Here is a 21552-nt window from a genome sequence, read left to right on the forward strand (position 1 = left end):
CAAAAGTAAAACACTTTATTAAACCTACGTTTATTGAATTGAGTATCTTTGTTTTGAAAAAGTAAAGAGAAACTAATCAATAAAATGAACCAAGTGGACAGCTAAAATTAAGTAATATTTACAAAAAAATCCACTTATTTCTCACACCTTGTACCTAAATGTGTATCAGCTTCCTAATTATTGACTTAAAATGCAAAAGTTAGAATTATCATTCTAACTACCTGAGAAGCAGGAACGTGTGATTCATAGCCGGTCGTCTCATCATTTTAAACAAATGGGCCACCCCTGTATATTGAACATTTATGCTTAAAAATATTGCATATTGCATAATTATTTCATTGTCTTTTGTGAAAAGCTGTCTCCATGAACGCCGAGGTAGACAGTACTTTCAAAACCGACTTTCTCCTGATGTCCAGACCATTAGGTAGAAATCCCTGCCGTAGGCAAACTAAACACGGTTCCAATTCATAAACCAAGTTAAGCCAGTGAGGTCAAGTTACCGAGTGTTTGAGCGAATTTAAGGGGGACATATTATACCACCAGGTGCGATTAGAGATGTTCAAAACGACTTGTAAGGCTAATCAAACTCACACCTGGTGGTGTAATATGTCCCCTTTAAGAACAACGCTCAGACACGAGTCACGAGGGGCGTTTTGGAGGTCCTCCCGCAGTCCTTCAGGGGATGTTCTCTCTACTCTCCAGCCAGCGTCCAGGCCAGCCCCACCAGAGACAACAGGAGCAGCCCACTGCCACGGAGCAGAGGCCTGGCCGCGCTCAGGGCACAGCTGCAGTCCTTAGGCCGCGGCCTGTCTGCGGTCGGGGTGGGTGCCGGGCACCTCAGCCAATCAACGGCGATGGACTTGGGCGTGACGTTGTCCTCGTCCATCCCGCCTTTCTTCAGAACCCAGTAGAGGTTGTCCTTGAAGAAGTAGGCGTCACCTAAAAACAGAAGATTTACAGTAGAGTGATTCCACTGCTCTGATGTCGAGGACAAACAAAAAAAAAACACGGTCCCAGCTGTCGAAGGCCAAGCCCTACCTTCGCCCCAGCTGATGATGTCATCCACATGGGCGGGGACCCCCCTCCAGAGGTTGGCGCTCTTGGGGTACCCTGGCTCCTGCGGCCGGATCCCCCCCTGCTGGGACGCGCTGCTCTCGTCGAACCTCCAGAACTCGCCGCCGCTGAACAGGTAGGTCTTCCCGTTGTGAGCCCAGACGAAGGCGGCGTCCACCCTGTCCACGGGGTCCCCCGTCCCGGTCCTCATGCCCCAATCGGACAGGGGCCTGGGGTAGCCCTCCCGGGCCTGGGTGTCCTTGAACACCCAGTACTGAGCACCTGGGCGGGAGGGGGGTTTGTGAAAGTTATTTCTAGCAGAATGCCACATCTGCGGCTAAACTCTGCATCGCCTCCCCCCCTTTGCCCGCCAAAACCCATCTAACGCACTTATTGTATGTTGTACGTCCTGGCACTTAAGAATACTACCTAGCATTGTGTAGTAGCGTCTTGTCCTAGCCATCTTTGTTGTATACAGGGAATGGGTTAACCTAGCGATTGTTATGCTTGGCAGCTGGTTCTATGAACATCCTTACTGTAATGACAGCCATTTATTGTTGTTTATCTTTCTTCTGACAAATGTACTTATTGTATGTCGCTTTGGATTAAAGCATCTACTCAGCGCCCCAGATGTGAATGTAAGGGCAGCGAGCTACACATGCTGCCCAGCTTGCAGACCTGCCAGTACGGATCAAACGCACCTTCATCGACGCAGGGCCACAACAGTTTCCCTCTGAACTTATATTTGACTGTCATATTTAACCGAGAAACTAAAGTATAAGGTGACATGAGGCCTCCTCACATAGGGGCTACGTTAAGGGAAATAAAACCTGATAATCCTGTTAAGGGAATTTTTTAAACGTTTTCTACATTTTAAGCATTCCTCGATATCAAGTTACGTTCCTGGTTTACTTTCAGGGCATATGTTCACATTGTTTACGTCTCATTGTCAAGCCGTCAAGCCTGGTTTCTTATTCTGTAGTGGCCTAGGAAATGCTATTATACCATTAACATCTAACATTATCCTTAGTATTGTAGTGGCCTAGAAACTGCTACTATACCATTATCATCTAACATTGTCCTTAGTATTGTAGTGGCCTAGAAACTGCTACTATACCATTATCATCTAACATTGTCCTTAGTATTGTAGTGGCCTAGGTACTACTATTATACCATTATCATCTAACATTATCCTTAGCAGTTTAGTGGCCTAGGAACCACTATATACCACTATCATCTAACATTATCCTTACCATTGTAGTGGCCTACTCGTTTAAAATGGCACAGATGCTTGTTTCTATTTCTGGTCTTAACTTAATTGATCAGCCACAACAATCTATAAAAAAAAGTACAAATTCAAATTCAGTCCTGATTATTCAGTACCAACCGTATCGCCAGTTGGGAATCAGTGTAATAAAGTACATTGAAAACCTTTATTTATTTGGCGATTAATCGATTTGTAATCGTAATTCAAATTAATGGTTCAGGGTGATTTTTCTTTAAAGAAAATCAATGATAATTATATTAAAGTGAGTGTGTAGGGTTTGCTTAAAGTCTGTGGCAACCAAAAGTAGCAGCACATCACAGGTATTCCAACATCTAAACTGTGGCACGCAGCAGAGTGGGAGATGTGTGTTATTTATTTTTCTTTTCATCATTATTATTCTTCAAATAAAATCCATCTTAATATTGTTTTTTCACTTAGGCTATAGAAAAAACTCGTTTGAAATAGATAATCGGGTTTGGTTTGAAAAACCAAGATGGCCTAAAAATTTAATCTCAGCCCGAATACCAACACTTAAACAAAAAGGTCCCACTCACCGATGAAGAAGATGATGCTGCTGTCGCTCCTCCTCTCATACACGGCGTCGATCTTGCTGGTGTCTGCTGGGAGGCCCATCCAGAAGTTATTGATGAGGGCCGGGTTCAGCGAATTCAACGACCCGTCTCGGGCGGTTCTCCAAAAGTACCGGCCTGGAAGAGAGCAGAGAACGTGAACACTCTCCTTCTGACCAGGTTGTGAGGTTGGCGAGCCATCACAAGCAATTCGAAAACGGGCCCACCTCAAGTGGCCGTGTCACCCTGATCTCTTAATGGGTTGGTCCAAATCCGCGGAACAGATTAACCAGTCCGTCACACAGCTGATAGATCCATCAAACATCTGGGTGAACACTCCCACTTTTCAGATCTTAGGGTGCGTATTCACACCGGTGAGGAAGAGGAGGCCCCAGCCGACGCCATACCTCTGAACAGGAACACCTCCCCGCGGATGTTGGCCACCGCGTCGAATTTCCCAGTGCATCGATCCTGGAACGTGGGGTCTGAGCTGGAATGGAACGGACAACGTTAACGGAGGGTCCCAAAGAAGGTATGACTCTGTCAAGTGCATTATCAGAGCCTTATAGCACGATAGAGCAGCAGACACTTTATTAATGCACTTCCACAATTCACTTTATATCCTCATACTGCACTCTTCTATGGACTATGGTCTGTCTGATTCATCAGAACTCTATGCACTTTAATAATGGACATGCAATCTGTGTCTAATTCTTTTTTTAATTTAAGCAGTGCTATAAGGAAAATAACTTTTTAAGGGTTGCACTACTGGTTAGATGTAAACTGCATTTCGTTGTACTGGTTGTCCTTACTTGTGCAATGTCAAAAAAGTTGGATAATATCTCATCTAAAAAGAGGTGAGGATGCCTGAGCCAAGCATCACCATGTAACTCACCGAGGTCCTTTTCTGTACCACACGCTCTGTATGCATGGCCCTCACACATCTTCTTACTATCAAGGATGTCTGCCTCTGTAAGTTCTGTCAACTATGTATTATTCTGGCTCTAACCGTGTGTGCAGTGGCGGTTTTAGGCACGGGCGAACCGGGCAGCCGCCCGGGGCGGCATATTTGTGGGGGGCGGCAAATGACATGGGGGGCGCCACGAGCAGTATAAAAAAAAAAAGCGCTGCGTAGCGGTTATCAATGAAGTACGACATAACATTGTGTGGGGAATAGGTATTTTGGCGCCCCCTCTGGCTGCAGGCGCACACCTGCTCGTTGAGAAGGTGCCGTGTATAGACGGAATGAAACCCCCCCCCCCCCCCCCCCCCCCCCCCCTTTCTGTCCCCTTTCTGTGTACGTGTCCACATTTTCTCACTCATTATTATTAGCCTGGGAGATAAATGTAAAGACGCTTCACGTCAGGGAGCTGATCTTTCGTTGAAAAAACTGGTTAGATGCTTTATGTATCTGAATCCACTTTAAACAGCGAGTCTCTATACCAACCGCATATTTACTTAATCAAGCGTCACCTTGGGACTGTGAGCATCTCAAAGGCTCCATCCATTAACGTCAGTCGTGTAACCAAAGTGCTGTGTCCTAAGCTTCATGTGGTTCCTTCTCTTCTTCAAGCCACTGACTCCTGGCACAAAGCCAAGACAAACCAGTCACCCTTCAGTGACATGACTGTCATTGTCTGTTTGTCAGGACAACAGGTGATTAAAGCTATTCGCATTAACTATTCAATCTAACAGCGAGTTTACTCTGAAAACGGTTTTGTAAAGACGTCACCAACTAGATCTAAATCTGATGGGCCAATCCAGACGGATCTAAACATGGCGCCGCTCTTAAGAGCTATCTTCAGAAGCCATTTGTTCTGACCAGAACAGCAGGTTATATAATTGTCAACAATTACTTGTTTTCATCTAAACTTTTTCAAATTATAGTCTGCTCCTTTGATCCAACAACATTTACCATTGTGACCATTCATCAAATGATACGGGTGGAAGTTCAGGCCAAAGCCTTTCCACATGTTTGACATAGCAGGCATCAAAACACGAACACACAGATACGAATGTTGACTGCAATGTTTGTGTGATCCTGCGTTTCCGTGCGGGCTGCCCACAATGCAATGGGCTATGCCTCGGGATACGGCTCGTTGGAAGCCTCTCCTGGTCTTTTAGTATCGATGCGAGCCGGCAGAAGCACATCCGTATGATGGTGAAATTACAGACACAAAAACGAAATTTGGAAAGGTGGCAGAGACCGAGGGCACACACACACACACACACACACACACACACACACACACACACACACACACACACACACACACACACACACACACACACACACACACACACACACACACAGAAAGGTGTAGGCCTATCGTTGAAAGACATTTCCAGAAAAAAAAAAAAAACACGTATCCATCTGGAGATGAACAAAGAAGAGGTTTGGGACCCGCATTGGAAAGCCGATCAGAGCCGATATGATTTCAATAATTGGATCCAAATTCAACTGCTGCTGTGAGTTATGTGGCCGCTCAGGAGATGGTTTGGAATGAAAAGCCTGTCCAAAAGACGGAAATTCAGGAAAGAAGCCTTTGTTAAAATATCACAGCTTCTCTTCTCGGACTTCAGAAACAAAACTGAAGTTGTTCATAATATTAGAGATTAGCCTCTCTCTGCAAAAGCCATCAAGCATTCGACCAATGGAGGACATTGCTCCTATACCTTACAAACTTGTGTTTGACGCATTGGAATGCCTCCCGACACTTATAGGAACTTTAGGAAGTATGCATTTGGAGTGTATAGTATGACTTATAACCTAATACGCTGTGTTATCTTCATTTTAGGGATAGGTTTTGTTGCTCTTGATGAATTTTATTAGCTGGGAGTTGGGCCAACTATGACTCTTTTGATAGCGAGGGTCACATTCCCCTTAGACTGACAAAAACTAAACGGCTTCAATCTAGCTATCTTCCTTTGTCAAATCGTTTGCCATGGCGCTGTCACTTGTCTTTCCTCTTGGAGAGAACATTGAAGCTTCACTGCAGAGCGAATGTGAGCCTGGTCACTTTTTAAGCAGCTTGTCCAACTATGCTGTAGCAGAGTTTATAGTGCAGGTAAAAATAGGCATTAGTAGAATTCCCCAGACAGCGATGTCGACAGCGTTGTGAGCAGCGAGCCAAATGTCAATGCTACCTGACCTGTTTTCAGTAAACTCAGGTCCCACGTTGGGCCTGAGGATCAAACACTCAGCAGTAGAGACAGCTCCCGTATCAGAGTGAAAGCAGATAAGGTACACTTAGCGCGAGCTGTTGGCCAACTCTGTTAGCTTACTAGGATAAGGTGTCACTGGTGAGAGTGGGAGGGTAATGGATCGGGAAATGGTTATTCCATAACACATGTGAACGACTTCAGTTCTCCTGCTATACAAAGGTAACAGCAAGGTTATATCTGCTCCAGACAAAGTGAAAACAATTAATGCTGGAAGGGAAGCTATTGGCCTCCTGATTAAGAACAGTGTAAACAGTGTAAAAAGATTGGGCTGATGCTATATTTGGTCGTTCTCTCTTTGAGGCGAGACCTGCCGTTTATTAAATGGAAAATGGACTGCATTTATTTAGTGCTTTTCTAACTAGGGGCCACTCTTAGCGGTTTACAACATTGCGCTCAGCCATTCATGCACACATTCACACACCAACGGAGGTGTCAACCACGCAAGGCCACAGCCAGCACCACGGGAGCAGTGAGGGTGTTGCTCAGGGACACCTTGACACTCTAGGAAGGATCAAACTAGCAACCTTCTGGTTGCCAGTTAACCCGCAGTACCTCCGGAGTCACGTGCCTCCACGTATAACGTTGGGATCACCATCAACAAAGTAAAATCTCAGATTTTTCAAACTAATCTATGTTATCGATTTCAATTAATTTTTTGTTACTTTAAGTGAAAAATATATATTTGTTTGTTTGGAATTTAGGTTTGGATTTTATTTGCATAAGAATCATTAACAAAAGCAAAATAAATAGCACACATCTCCCACTCTGCTGCGTGCCTCAATTTAAGATGTTGGAATACATGTGATGTGCTGCTGCTTATGGTTGCCACAGACTTTAAGGAAACTCTATACATTTTTTTTTTATTTATTGTTTTCTAAACGATTTTCTTTAAAAAAAAATCGGCCTAAACCATTAATTGGAAATACGATCAAAAATCGATTAATCGCCCAGCTCTAACGCCTCTCGTATAGAGAGTGGGAACCAGTGCAGACCTACTTACTGCCTGGTTGGCCGGGGCTGAGGCGGGGGCAGTCCTGGGAGGTTCGGGTCACTAGGGTACGGTGTTTCACCATGGATGGCACCTGGGGGGTAAATAGGGGAACTTGTGAAATGCCGCTCCGACATTTCTTGTCCGAAAACAGGAAGGAAGAGATGTGTGCCAACATTGTATGCGTGTTGCATACATGGAGCATGTGTTGCAGCCACCGACGGTAGGCAGCAAGTCTGGTGATCACGGCATGGATAAAAGAACAAAACAGATGGGTGCTTGTGCTGGGTTGAGGAGTATGAGCCTGATGTTCAACCTCAAACCAGGCATTGATGAACTGTTACTTCCTGTGGTTGATAAGGGGATTTCAATAACTGGCAGGACACATTCTAGAAACTATAGAAAAGGCAATTGAGCTTAAACTCAAAGTGGGGGTGAACCTGTACATTTATTAAAAACCAGAGCGAAGGCGTAAGGTAATATTTTATCGTTAGAACAATGTTCAGCAATAATGTTATTCTTACTTGAGTAACATTACTTGCAACTATCAGCAATCATTAGAATTAAATGACATAACGGGAGTCAACATAACGTGATAAAACTTGAATACATGAATATATTTTCAGTGGTGTGACAACAACAAATCCCTCAATCCCACACTAGCTCAGTTCAAATTACGTCTTCTTGGATCGAGAGACCCCCAGCTGCAGAAATTACATATTATACCACGATAAAGATAAAACAGCAGCTGACCAACCCAAAACCTCCACCTGACCCCTCCCAAGGGGTCAGGGTTAGGGTCAGGGTCATGCTTAAGCTTGGAGTCAGGCTCAGGGTGAGTTCAGGGTCAGGCTAAATGTCAGGTTCCTGGTCAGGGTCAGAGTTAGGGTCAGGGTTAGACTTAGGGTCAGGGTCAGGCTTAGGGTCAGGCTAAGGGTCAAGGTAAGGCTCAGGGTCAGACTTAGGGTCAGGGTCAGGCTTAAGGTCAGGGTCAGGCTTAGGGTCAGGCTTAGGGTCAGGCTAAGGGTCAAGGTCAGGGTCAGGCTTAGGGTCAGGCTAAGGGTCAGGGTTAGGCTTAGGGTCAGGCTCAGTGTTCGAGTCAGGGTCGGGACCAGACTCACCGTACACCTCCTGGATGGCCTGCCGGTCGTCCGCGGGGAGGCGGTAGGTGGTGACATCTCCCACGGGGCCCTGGTAGTACGGCTTCATGATGGACAGCTGAGAGGACGAATGTCCAAGCCCCAGGGCATGGCCGAACTCGTGCACCGCTACGGTGAAGAGGTCGATTTCCCGTTCCGAGCCTGCAGGGAGAAACTTAAAGCTCACCAAACCACTTCAACAGGAAGCTATTTCAAGAGGTCACAAGTCTTCATGTTAGGCATGTCTTCCAGCCAGCGGTTCAGTGAGTTTGATACTGATACTCTAGCTGGGCCTACAATCAAGAAGGAAGTGAGGTGACATCCAGGACTGTTCTTTGGCTTCTCATATTGGCTTCATGAATATCAGACACCATGTCTTTGGCTCTTTGAAGTAAAACGGGTATTGAAGGGATGTTGAAATCATCTTTCAACTCATCATTTAATTCCTCGTTCACCTATTGAGCCATCTATCCAACCATCCATCTTTTGATGATCCATTCATCCATCATTCTATCATCCATCTCTCCCTCCCTCTCTCCCTCCATCCATCCATCTCTCCCTCAATCTCTCCCTCCCTCCATCTCTCCCTCCATCTCTCCCTCCCTCCATCACTCTCTCCCTCCCTCCCTCCATCACCCTCTCCCTCTCTCCCTCCACCTCTCCCTCCACCTCTCCCTCCCTCCATCTCTCCCTCCATCTCTCCCTCCCTCCCTCCCTCCCTCCCTCCCTCCCTCCCTCTCTCCCTCCCTCCCTCCCTCCCTCTCTCCCTCCCTCCCTCCCTCCCTCTCTCTCTCCCTCCCTCCCTCCCTCCCTCCCTCTCTCCCTCCCTCCCTCCCTCCCTCCCTCTCTCCCTCCCTCCCTCCCTCTCTCCCTCCCTCTCTCCCTCCCTCCCTCTCTCCCTCCCTCCCTCCCTCCACCTCTCCCTCCCTCCCTCTCTCCCTCCCTCCCTCCACCTCTCCCTCCCTCCCTCCCTCCCTCCCTCCCTCTCTCCCTCCCTCCCTCCCTCCATCTCTCCCTCTCTCCCTCTCTCCCTCCCTCCCTCCCTCCCTCCCTCCATCTCTCCCTCCCTCCCTCCATCTCTCCCTCCCTCCATCTCTCCCTCCCTCCCTCCCTCCATCTCTCCCTCCCTCCCTCCACCTCTCCCTCCCTCCCTCCCTCCCTCTCTCCCTCCCTCCCTCTCTCCCTCCCTCCCTCCACCTCTCCCTCTCTCCCTCTCTCCCTCCCTCCCTCCCTCCCTCTCTCCCTCCCTCCCTCCCTCCCTCCCTCAGTCCCCTACCTGAGCGGCCCCAGGGCTCGTCCAGATCGAAGTGCGTGTCCCCGGCCACGGGGTCCGTCCCCGGGAAGAAGGCGTGGGCCAGCGTGCCCCCCAGGCCGTCGAAGGGGTAGCCGTCCTCATGCAGCGAGCGGTGGAAGTCCACCCTGATGTCTCCGTCGCCCTGGCGGAGCTGGGTGAAGGTCAGGGGGGTGACGGAGCTCCAGGCGGTGAAGGCCTGCGTCAGGATCCTCTCCACCTGCCCCGTGGGCATAGAGGAGCCGGACGGGTAACTGTGGACGCTGCAGAGGGAGGGAGTGGGAAACACAGGGAGGACTGGATGATGGGCAGTGAGGACGGGTGGATGGGGGACATTTGGCCCGACAGTTCGATCTGATCTGTTGACAACGGTTGAATCGGTCAAAGCATGATTTATTCCAGTGGTGAGCGTTGTTCTTTTGCTGGCACACACACAAACGTGCACACACGCACACACACACACACACACAAACCTGTGCTCGTCACATTCGGCTCAATGGGTTAACCTAGCGATTGTTAGTGCTTTTCACTGAACATTGTCACTGCACCGACGGAAATATATTTTTTCACTTTCTTATGACAAATGTACTTATTGTAAGTCACTTTGGATAAAAGTGCCTGCTAAATGCCCCTCATTTAAATGTAAATGTAAAAGGCCGGTATACAAGTTGGCCTATAACTCAATGCATCGTAAATCAACAACTCAAATATGTCCCACACCCACATACCTAACCAGCTGAACCACATCGTCTCTGAACCCTCACTCACATGCATAAGTTGACAGTCACATTCAAGTAGGCTTAGAGTTAATGATTAAATGGCGCTCCTGGTACATGCACTTAGGCTTCACTCAGTGGTCCGCAAAGGAGTCACGTGGTTCAACAATTGTAACATGTAGCCCGGTTCCAGAACAGAATGCCTTGGGGTGCATCTGAGATTACAGGGGGTGCACAGTACTATACTAAAACCAGCTACCCAGCTTCAGTTCAGACTTTGCTTTTTACACAGGCCTTTATAGACAAGCACTTCTAGGTAGTTCTACTGACATGTTGGGAGAAAAACAATTACTGTGCTTAAAAGATAGTATCACAACATTTCAGCTGCAACATTAGCTTATTGATATCCAAGCTTTGGATACGAGATAGGTTTTTGATATTTGTGATGTGTGAGGTGTAAAAAAGAACAGAATTATGCACTGAAAAAAAAAAAAATCTGACTGCAATGCAAAAATAACAATTTTTTTACTAAATTGTGGCAGGATATTTGACATGGCAAATAATTGTACATTTTCGTTCACATTGTCACTTAAAAATAAAACCGATTTTAGCTGAACAAGGAAAGAACACTTCTAAGGTCATGGCTTTTTGCACAGCCTTTCTCTGTCTTGCATTTAACAATACAACCCAATTACTAATGTTACCTTCACAAAAAGTAATGAGTAATAGTGCCTCTTAAACTTAACACGATTGTAAATGAATACAATCAAAACACAACTGGCAAATATGGGTTCTTATGAACATAATACATAACTAAAATAAGCTGTTGTTGACACACAGTGCTGCTAATACATCTAGATTATATGGAACTTTCACCTTTTGAATTAAAAATAAGATAATTGATGTAAAAATAAATTACAAAAAAAGAGAATTTCCCTGATATTCTAATATTATGAGATGCACCTGTATATGAACAACCTGCTTATTCTGCTGCCCAAAACTCTTAATGCTGACAGATAAAACCCAATTAGTAATGTTCATTTCACAAAAAATAATCAGTAATACATAGTGCCTTTCTTAAAGTTCACAAGATTGTAAAAAATATAATCAAAACACAACGGACAAATATGGGTTCTTATGAACATAATACATGTAATACATTTACAAAAGAAGCTTTGTGAGAACAAATTATTTTACAATGTCATTCAAATTGTAACTTGTTCAGACAACAGCCTGTCAGCAGCCATTTTCTCAAACTGCCCAATGTTGTCCAGTATTCATGAACGAACAACAAGCTGGGGAGCGCAGACTGTAGGTTCAAAGACAGTGGCACACTGGATCCACCAGGGGGCACAGGATCCATCCTACTCCCTGCTCTGGTTAATGTTTGATGGAGTTGATAAGTTCTGCGGTGTTCTTTTTGAGCCATTTTCGGATATCCATTGCTAAATGCTTAATTGTTACTGCCGAAGAAGTTCGATGACGCTGCCGTGCGTGCCATAGATATACTATATACATGGGTGCGCGCATTTTGCACACGACACCGGCCGCCGGCCGGGGCGCAGTTAACGCGCACCTAATAAAGTTCTCATCGGTTTAGTGAACAAAATAAATGCATCAAACAATGGTATTTAATGGAAATTGTCACGAGCTAATTACAATTTGTTTTGTGGGCAAGTATTTTATTATTTTTTATCATATTTATTAAAAAATGTTCACTCCCTCCTTTTTTCAATTGAGGGTGCAAACTTTTTTTGGGGGGTGCAATGCATGCTTATGCACCCCCGTAGAACCGGTGTGGGTGTCGGATTGACTCGGCTGCCAGATCGACTCGGGGTCCTAGATGCGCAATAATGACGCACTTCCTGTAAACGCTGTCTTTTAAATTCGCATGCGCGTTTCATTCATTCCCATGTTATTCCCAAGTATTAACGATCTCCTTTTGTTTTCTAATCTATGAATAATAATTTAAAAGCGAAAGAACGGGCTGCGTTCAATGAAATCAAAACCCAAACGGACTGAGCCTTCTTTTCAAATCTTGAGCCCCGTTTATAACAACCCTTCCGGGTTTTGTCCGTTGACTTGTGTCGATACTCAAGTGTCGACACGTCATCTGTAAGCGCAGGACCCCGAGTCGATCTGGCAGCCGAGTCAATCCGGTACCCACACCGGGACTGATTCGTATCGATGAAGACCTCCACTACTAGTAGGGGAACGTCAGGACAATGAGGAAATAACCATTAGGGGGAGCTGTTGCGCTGTGTCACATGCGTAAAAACCGAGTCAAACGAGATCGCATTCAAAACCGTTCAAAATCATGTATTTTATTGAAAAAACAAAGTTATGTTTTAATGTTTTAACACAATCAATGAAGATTAATTTAATCTTGTGATGATCTTGTCTTACAAAATGCGGCGCTGTCAACCTTAACATCTTCGACCACGCACCACTGTTCTATGCAATCATTTTACAATATGCAACATGAATTTTAAAACGCACTGTACTGGTGTCATATTAAGTTTCCATATGGTCGTCTATTCATTCATCATCCAACCTCTCTCAATCGATACACAAGTCAATCAATTAACCCACTCATCAATTAACCCATCCAGCTATTGAAAAAATCCTCCATCCAAACATTCATCATCTATCCATCTGTCATCCATTCATCAATTCAAAAAACTATTCATCCATCCATCATTCATCCATTTATTGATCTATCCATCTGTCTGTCTTTCTGCCTGTCTGATTGACCGACAGACCGACAGTAGACTGATAGTCTGTGTGTGTGTGTGTGTGTGTGTGTGTGTGTGTGTGTGTGTGTGTGTGTGTGTGTGTGTGTGTGTGTGTGTGTGTGTGTGTGTGTGTGTGTGTGTGTGTGTGTGTAATGTGTTGGTGTGTGTGTGTGTGTGTGTGTGTGTGTGTGTGTGTGTGTGTGTGTGTGTGTGTGTGTGTGTGTGTGTGTGTGTGTGTGCGTTTGTGTGGGCGCCCGTGTGGGCGTGGATGCGTGTCTGTGTGCGTGCGCGTGTGTACCTCCAGGTCAGGTCCTTCTTGTCCCACTGCAGACCCGACAGGGCGTAGCGCCTCCTCCTCCTCTTCCTCTTCTTCAGCATGTCCTCGTGCCCCACGATGTCGGGCAGCGAGCAGCGGGGCGTGGCCATGAGCTTCAGGGTGTCTGCGTCTGAGGGGGAACACAAGGCCGGCGATTGGCATAGGCGACCTAGGCGATCGCCTAGGCCTAGGGCGACAAATGTGTCGGGGGCGCCCTCTAGTGGCACCCTTAATTAATTAATTAGATTAAATGCAATGAAACAAGCAAAATAAAACATGTTTATTAAACACGCATGACGCCCTGCATGGGACCCCTGCGACTGGAGGAGAACACGCCACACACATGACAGCGGCATGGGACCCCTGTGACTGGAGGAGGAGCCACCTAGGTGGTATTCCTCGTTTCCAGGTTTGCTGATAATGACCCATGACCTGGTGCTCCATGCTGCCATGCAGGAGATCTCTCTGAGTGTGAGGGGTGATGGCTGGTTTAATCTGTGCCCACTGATCCCCCCCAGGACACACATGTGGAAGCACATGGGACACATGTGTGGACCTACAGGACATATATCTAGAATAATACCCCACATATATATAGAAATTATACCAGACATGCACGTAGACTTATACCAGCCATACAGTAGAATTATACCACACATATTGTGCATGGAGAATTATACCACACATAATACAGGTAGAAACTATACCAGACACACATGTAGAATTAGGTCAGACATACAGTAGAATTATACCACGCATACATGTAGAATTATACCACACAAACATTTAGAATTATACCACACATATATGTGTGGTATAATTCTACACGTATGTGTGGTATAATTATACATGAACACATGTAGAATTATACCAGGCACACATAGAATATAGGCCGGACATACATGTAGAATAAACCACCATGTATGTGGTTTCCCAGGACACAGGCGATACATTTAGCCTGAGAGGAAACAGGTGGTCCCGGACCCGGAGACCCAGACATACCCAGCTGGCCGCTTTCCCGGAGCCCCCCGAAGCGCTGCATGACTCTGATGGCCCTCTCCAGGCCGTCCCTGGTCTGCATCCTGCCGGTGCGAGGGTCCGGGGGTGGGAGGTATCCGTATCTGCTCAGCCAATCCTGAAGGAGAGGGGGGGCAGAGGGCATGACGCAGGGACAGCTCATCTCTTCAGATGCACTACAGACGTTCTGCCTCCGGTGGTCCAAAGCTCATTGCGTGGAATCTGAGACGGGACTTATTTACGGTGCGCTAACCAACCGGAATAGGTCAGGATGTTGAGGAAGTTCTGAGAAGTCCTTGGTGACCGGATGGTGGATCAAGATGCTCACCAGTGGCAACACAAATAGAGGCCGTATTGTACTTATCACAGTTGATTGTTCTTTAATTGTGAGAAGACCCCTTCTACACAGGCTAAGCCATGAGCTCTTCGAAGGACCAGGATGAGCTGCCTAACCCTATGGGATGAGGAAAACCTGGGAGACCCTCGCTGGCTCCCAGCGCCAAGAGGGCCATGGTTCAGAACCGGGCTCCGTCCTGGGAACATCTGATCCATCCCCTGACCTCATGGTCTTAGGGATGAGGCTGATTTTGACGTCTTAGTTGGTATAAATATTAATAAATTATTTGTGCTGGATCGGATAGTCGTTTTGGTGTAGGGTTTCCGTCCTCGAGCACAGTGAGTCAGACGGTAATAACCGTCGCCAATCAATAGGCTACTTAGTGCTGCAGCCCCGATGATGTCACGCTCTGTAGACATTGTTATAGATTATATTCTGTGACATCAATCTTCTGCGGATTTACATGTTCACCAGGCTCATAGTCCATATTTAAATGTAATAAAAAAATTCACAACATATTGTCCTTTTTATATTCATTCATGGGCCTCATCAAATGTGGACATTGACTTTAATAGCACTTAATAAATAATCCAAATGTGTAAGCCTGATTTTAATTGTAAAATGTGTATTTTTGATGTAAAGCAAGGCATGTCTCGAATTTAACCACGTGATTACTGTCACAAATTGTTTCTTACTCTGACAGTTAAGATTATTTTATTTCCTCGGAGTTACTCATTCAAAGCCTTTATATTTCGATGCAGATGTTGCTGCGTAAAGACGATCCTTTCGTAAGGGAGATGGTCCGTTATGAAAGTCGACAGACAGGATAGGCAGGGTGGAGCAGGGTATGAGCTCAACGACTGCGGCGGATGGTGTAAAGAAAAACGGTTGTAACACCCGTTTCGGTTGTAAGACCCGTGTCGGCTTGAACAACGGATAACCGCAATCACAGATTGAAAAAAACGTAAGTTGAACGACATTTATTTTTACGCGCATTGACATAACTCTGTAAAATACAACTAAAAACTTAAAAAATATAATCTTTAATAAACTCATTTAAACTCAAACCCTTTTAGCCTGAGTAAACGAACGGTAAGATGAGTCTTTAATTAATCACAATTAGCCTATGCCTGATACAACCAACGGTATTTCGAGAACAATACGTAAATGTTATTGTCATATCTAATGCTGCAATGGCCTTAATATTTAATCACATTCAGCAAAAAAAAAAAAGTAATACCACAAAGCAAACGAAAACAGATCATTATTGTAGATAGAATATGCAATGCAAGCGTACAAAAAAAAAAAAGTACTCGGAGTCTATGTGGGGCTCTCTGATCGTGGATGACTGGGACCACTCACCATGCCCCGGCTGTACTGGTCCGCCACCACAGGAGACGCGCTTGCCGGGGACGGAACGGCGGACAAAACCATCAGGATCACGACTCTAAACATCTCCATCATCCGGAGGTCTTGCTTTAGGGAACTTTAAGTTTTGACTCGGAGTTGTGATTGCGTCTCTCAGCTACAGGACAAACAAGTACGGTTTCGAAATCCACACCGCCTCACTTCTCTATGAAGGAGGAGGAAGGGCTGATCGATACACACACACACACACACTCTCTCTCTCTCTCTCTCTCTCTCTCTCTCTCTCTCTCTCTCTCTCTCTCTCTCTCTCTCTCTCTCTCTCTCTCTCTCTCTCTCTCTCTCTCTCTCTCTCTCTCTCTCTCTCTCTCTCTCTCTCTCTCTCTCTCTCTCTCACTCTCTCTCTCTCTCGTCTGCAGGCTCCCCCTCAGCAGGACACATTGGTTAATGTCCTGCTGAGGGGGGCACCTTACGTCGGATTGCATGAATGATAACCCCCCCACAACCCCCCCCTCCTAACCCTTACTACCATCTGTCTGGCCGTGAGTGGCCGTCGCCATCACAGGAAGTGGAGGAGGCCTAATGGACCCTGTAAATCACGCACGCACGCACACGCACAGAGTTCAGTTGGTCAGCAATCATTAATAATTAGTTAAAACTGTTTATTTGACTCATAACTCCCATTCTCCTGCATGTATATGAATTTGTTTTAGATTAGTCCTGGGGTAACTGGGGTCCATGTTGTCTACTACTCAGGGCTGTGACTCAAGTCTGTCTACATCGTCTGAAGGTAGTGACTCAGTGAGGTGTCTGTGTCTGTCTGTGAGGTGATGAGCTCTGAGAGCTCCCCAGAGAGCCGTTTGTATCATATGTCTGTGTCATGTGATGGTTTCCAGATGATCATGCTTGTTGTGACAATGAACATGAGGCACACGCACAATGTGTCTGATTAGCTGCTGAACAGCCCGCAACTCACTTGATAATCTACTAGTATAGCCTTTAGTTTATAGAACAGCTGTACTTCATTTTCAATGTTCTGACATTTTAGTGAGTGACTGCCTGGACCGTAGTTTCCAGGTTGGGTTGTGAGTGGTAGGGGATTTTGAGCTGATTCACCCTTAAATAGAACATCCTGCCACCACGTTTTAGATATGCAGGTGTACACATAACAATGTGTTTCAATACAGCAAGAGCAGAGGCAGAGACATGAGTGATATCACTTCCTTTAATGAGTGCTCACCACAGCCATGCGATGTAACATCATGATCCTATTTATACCTTCATCTCTGTGTAATGAACACTCAACAATGCCAATAGTCCCAGAATTTGCGTGAAGTAGGTTATTTTATGACACTTAGTATTAATAGTTATAATCACATAGACTCTGCATAGCCTTCCCCCCCCCCCCCCCCCACAACCAGGCGCGTAGCCAGGAGGGGGGGGGGGGGGAATATAACGTCAAAAACACTTTGAATAATATGTCAAAGTTAGATCAAACTAATAATACAAATATTTCAGCTTTCTTTAGACCGTTTCGGCCCCCCCTGGTCCCCATATGGCTACGCCCCTGCCCACACCCCTCTTACATACTTTTTATTTTGTAAGATCTTGCACTTAAAAACACCACTTTGAATTGTGCAGCATCTTATCCTAGGCCTAAAAAAAATAAAAGTTTGGTTCCTGTGGGTTGTCAGTTGAGGTCATGGGTAGGTAGGGAATTCTTTTTTTAATTTTTTTTTCCAGCGGCAGCGAATGATAGGTAGGTTGTTCTCATTTAAAAACGAGAGAATGCGCTCATCCTTGAACAGAATGAAGAGGTGCTGTACAAAAACGTAATTATAGTTTGCATCAAAACCTTTTTTTTTTAAGCTCATAAAATAATTTGGGTCGCACATCAATTGACAGGGTCGGTCGGAAACCGGAACCGAACAATTTTTTTTTTAAGGCCCTAGCTGTCTTTGAAACGGGTTAACCTAGTGATTGTTAGTGCTTGGCACATGGTTCTATCAACATCCTTACTGTACCGACAGCGATATATTGTTTCTCTTTCTTTTGACTAATGGACTTATTGTAAGTCGCTTTGGATGTAAGCGTCGGCTAAATGCCCGGAATGTAAATGTAATAGGGCTGTCTCATTTAAATTAATTTCCGGATATGATCAGGATTGTATCATATGTCTGCATCATGTGATGGTTTCCAGCCAAACATGCTTGTGGTGGTAATGACCATGAGTCACACGCACAATGTTTCTGCGTGGCTGCTGAACAGGCCGCAACTCGCTTAGTAATCTACTAGTATAGCCCTTAGTTTATAGAACAGCTGTTCTTCATTTTCAATGACATTTTCTGACATTTTAGAGCTGGTTCTCCCTTAAATAGAACATCCTGCCACCACGTTTTAGATATGAAGGTGTACGCATAACACTTACATATGTGTTTCAATACAGCAAGAGCAGAGGCAGAGACATGAGAGATATCACTTCCTTCAGTGGTAGAGTGCTCTAAAAGTCCCACTAATTGCGTTAAGTAGGTTATTTGATGACACTTAGTAGTTATAATCACATAGACTCTGCATAGCCCCCCCCACGTAATTAATAAATATTGCATTTAAAATGCCCCCCCCCCCCCCCTTCCTGGAAACGCGCCTGGTTGTGGGGGGGGGGGTGCATTTTAAATGCAATATTTATTAATTACGTCAATAGATATCACTTTGAATAAGAATAATAAGTCAAAGTTAGATGAAACTAATAGTGCAAATATTTCAGCTTTCTTTAGACCGTTTCCGTTCAGGATTTTTTTTTTTTTTTTTCATACTCAGGGGGGCCAGCAGTGTGGCCAACCTCTGACCACGGGACCCCATGTGGCTACGTAACGTCCCTGCCCACGCCGCTCTCACACACATATTGTATGTTGTAAGATCTCGCACTTAAAAACAGTACTAAGCATTGTGCAGCATCAGTGCTTGGCACATGGTTCTATGAACATCCTTACTGCACCGACAACAGCAATCATTCGTATTATAATAACATGTGTCCAAAAGTAATGTTTCTTAATGAACACGTGAAATTACACATTTACGCCCCCTTGTTCTCTTCGTTATGACCCGCATAGTTAATTTTCCCTCCAAATATGGTCATTGCTAACCTTCCGGAAGATTATATGACGGACCACTTTTTTCAGTAATGAGTAATCTAAAGTGTTACTATTTCCAAACCAGTAATCAGATTAAAATTACTACAGATTAAAAATTGGCGGAAGAGGTTGAAAGCCGTATGTCAGTGTGTGCACCCAGGGCCGTAGCACCAAATTCGGGGCCCTGTATACATATAAGAGGTACTGATGGGACCCCCCAAATTCCCCCTACCAGCCCTCAGCGCAGAATTGTTGACCGGAGTGGAAGACCAGTCGTTGACCGGGGGGTAGAACAACCATGATGGGGGGCAAGCAATTGTTGAAAGGGGGGGGGGGGGGGGGGGGGGGGGGGGAAACGTTAGTATTGGCAAAACCGGTTGTCATTTTTTATTTTGAGGCGGCAAGGGGTCTTGTCGCAGCTAAATGTAACTGATAAAGTATCTTGTAATCGAACTTAGTTAACTTTAAAATCAAGTAATCAGTAAAGTAACTAAGTTACTATTTTGAGGAGTAACTAGTTATCAGTCATTTTTCCAGTTAACTGTGGTGCAACACTTCTGACAACCATACGCAAGAGCCACTTCCTCTTCCTCTCAAGAAAAACATAATACGTGTCATATTTCCAGCCTCTCCTCCTCCTCCTCCTCCTCCTCCTCCCCTGAGAACTGAAGCAGATCCAGCACATTAGAGGAGAACTGATTCCCAGCAGAGAACTTGTTCCCCCCAGCAGAGAGTTTGGGGGCTCTGCTAGGGAGCCGGAGCTTTATGGGCAGCAATGCATAATCCTGATGTAGCTTGCAAATATAATCAGAACTATTTGTGATTTGCTTTATTATTGATTAATTGTTCCCCATGCCGCAGGCTCTGGCTCTGTTCAAAACATTTCCAGCCCTAATCAGGAGTCTCTGTGTGTCTGTCTGGGTCGGGGTACTATAGTATGGTCAGATTCCCGCCAAAATCCAAAAGGTAAAGGGTCAGATTTTCAGTTTTCCAAAAACAAGAAAACGGCCAGTTTACTGACATAGCCTGACTACTGTCTCCCAGGTAAACGTGTGACTGGTTTGGGCAGCATGAGTTTGAGGCTGAAGGTGATAGTGTGTGTGACCCACGCCAGAAGCCTGAAAGTTGGCAACCCTGCTGTAACACTTGACCTTATCCAAACGCCAATCCAAACCTCTGACCCGAGCCCGGCCCTTCCTCTTACCTCACAGGACTTTCAGGGTTAAGACAGGGAGGGTATTAAACACAGCCCTTAATGGCTGGGCTTTATTTTCAAACAACCCAAACCCTAATCCTTACCTTAGACCTCACACTTAGCTCCTGGCGAAGCCTTAGCTTACCTCATGCTTTTAACCCTAGCTAGGACACTTACCTCAGCAATCGCATTAACCTTAACTCTAAACCCAACCGTAACTGTCATGGTCCAGCTGTCTAAAACATGGTGGGAGGATATATAGATATAAAAAAAATAATATGTAGATAAAGATATATTTGGTCCTTCCACACATCTTTATTGTCATTAAAGGGGTCTCAGTTCGTCATCGACAGGTTTACTGTCGGAACTGACCCAGCACACAAAGTTAAGTAACACGTTAGAAGGCAGAATAATAGTAGCAGAACGCACACGTACAGCCATGTAAAAAACATAAATAATCACATGTCGTCAGACAGGAGAGGGAGATCCTAGAGAACCGATCACATGACGCAGGGGGCAGAGGGGTGAACCACAATAACACCGGAATACAAACGTTCATCTCCTCATAACCTTGTCTTGGTCTCCAATCCTGTAGTGTTTTATTTGGTCGCGTGGCGCTGGCTAAAACATGTTTAAACAGGTTGAAACAGGTTCACAATTGGTGGCATTCCGTTTTTTCACAGTGTTCACATTTATTGGATATAAGAAGATATTGTGCTTGATTGTCATTGGCTAATGGATATGTACTTCCTGCCTTCCTCACTCAAATGATCAATTTCCTCACTGAGCTGCAGTGTTCTCTACGATAACGACCAATATTGAGTTACCTTCATCACCACCATACATTAATCTCTATACAAAAATATGCACTTTTTCTGTGTCTGTCCAGACGGTGATTGTCTCTAGAATTTCTGAAATGTTCACAGTTTGGTGGAGCTACAGTCTTTCTCCGGGAACTCGCCGGCAGTGTTGTGGGCGCGGATTCAAACCTTGTTCAAACCACATTCTCACACAGATATTCACACGCTAACAGTGATTGGTCAGCAGATCATTAGGGTATACAGTATGTCGATGCTGATTAATCTCAGACAATGCTGAATTATGGGATTGGAGGGCCGTTCGCTTATCGGTTTTTCCTTGTCTCGTAAAATCCTTTAAAACCAAGAGTTGTTTACCAAATTCCCCGTCGCTCTTTAAAAAGCACAAAG

The 21552-nt window shown here is 45.3% G+C and overlaps 3 protein-coding genes across 3 annotated transcripts in view; 1 reads left to right on the forward strand and 2 right to left on the reverse strand.

The window, feature by feature from the left end:
* mmp25b (matrix metallopeptidase 25b) lies at positions 1 to 16254 on the reverse strand. The gene is made up of 10 exons (XM_030340321.1): positions 16016 to 16254; positions 14302 to 14434; positions 13282 to 13429; positions 9518 to 9795; positions 8224 to 8403; positions 7115 to 7196; positions 3297 to 3379; positions 2875 to 3027; positions 1039 to 1335; positions 1 to 939 (listed from the first exon to the last, which is right to left on the reverse strand). The coding sequence occupies exons 1-10, from the start codon at positions 16115 to 16117 to the stop codon at positions 692 to 694; spliced, it is 1704 nt and encodes a 567-aa protein (XP_030196181.1). The 5' UTR covers positions 16118 to 16254; the 3' UTR covers positions 1 to 691.
* LOC115531202 (serine protease 27-like) overlaps positions 15462 to 21552 on the forward strand; it is a 27438-nt gene continuing 21347 nt past the window's right edge. Inside the window, exon 1 of the mRNA XM_030340333.1 lies at positions 15462 to 15617. The gene's annotated coding sequence lies outside the window, so the exon portion shown is untranslated. The remainder of the gene's footprint in view (positions 15618 to 21552) is intronic.
* Positions 19581 to 21552, reverse strand: part of LOC115531200 (paired box protein Pax-6) — a 10420-nt gene continuing 8448 nt past the window's right edge. The window contains exon 7 of the mRNA XM_030340330.1: positions 19581 to 21552. This exon is cut by the window's right edge and continues 1423 nt beyond it. The gene's annotated coding sequence lies outside the window, so the exon portion shown is untranslated.

The sequence above is a fragment of the Gadus morhua genome, chromosome 18 (genome assembly GCF_902167405.1).
Source record: "Gadus morhua chromosome 18, gadMor3.0, whole genome shotgun sequence".
Taxonomy (NCBI): domain Eukaryota; kingdom Metazoa; phylum Chordata; class Actinopteri; order Gadiformes; family Gadidae; genus Gadus; species Gadus morhua.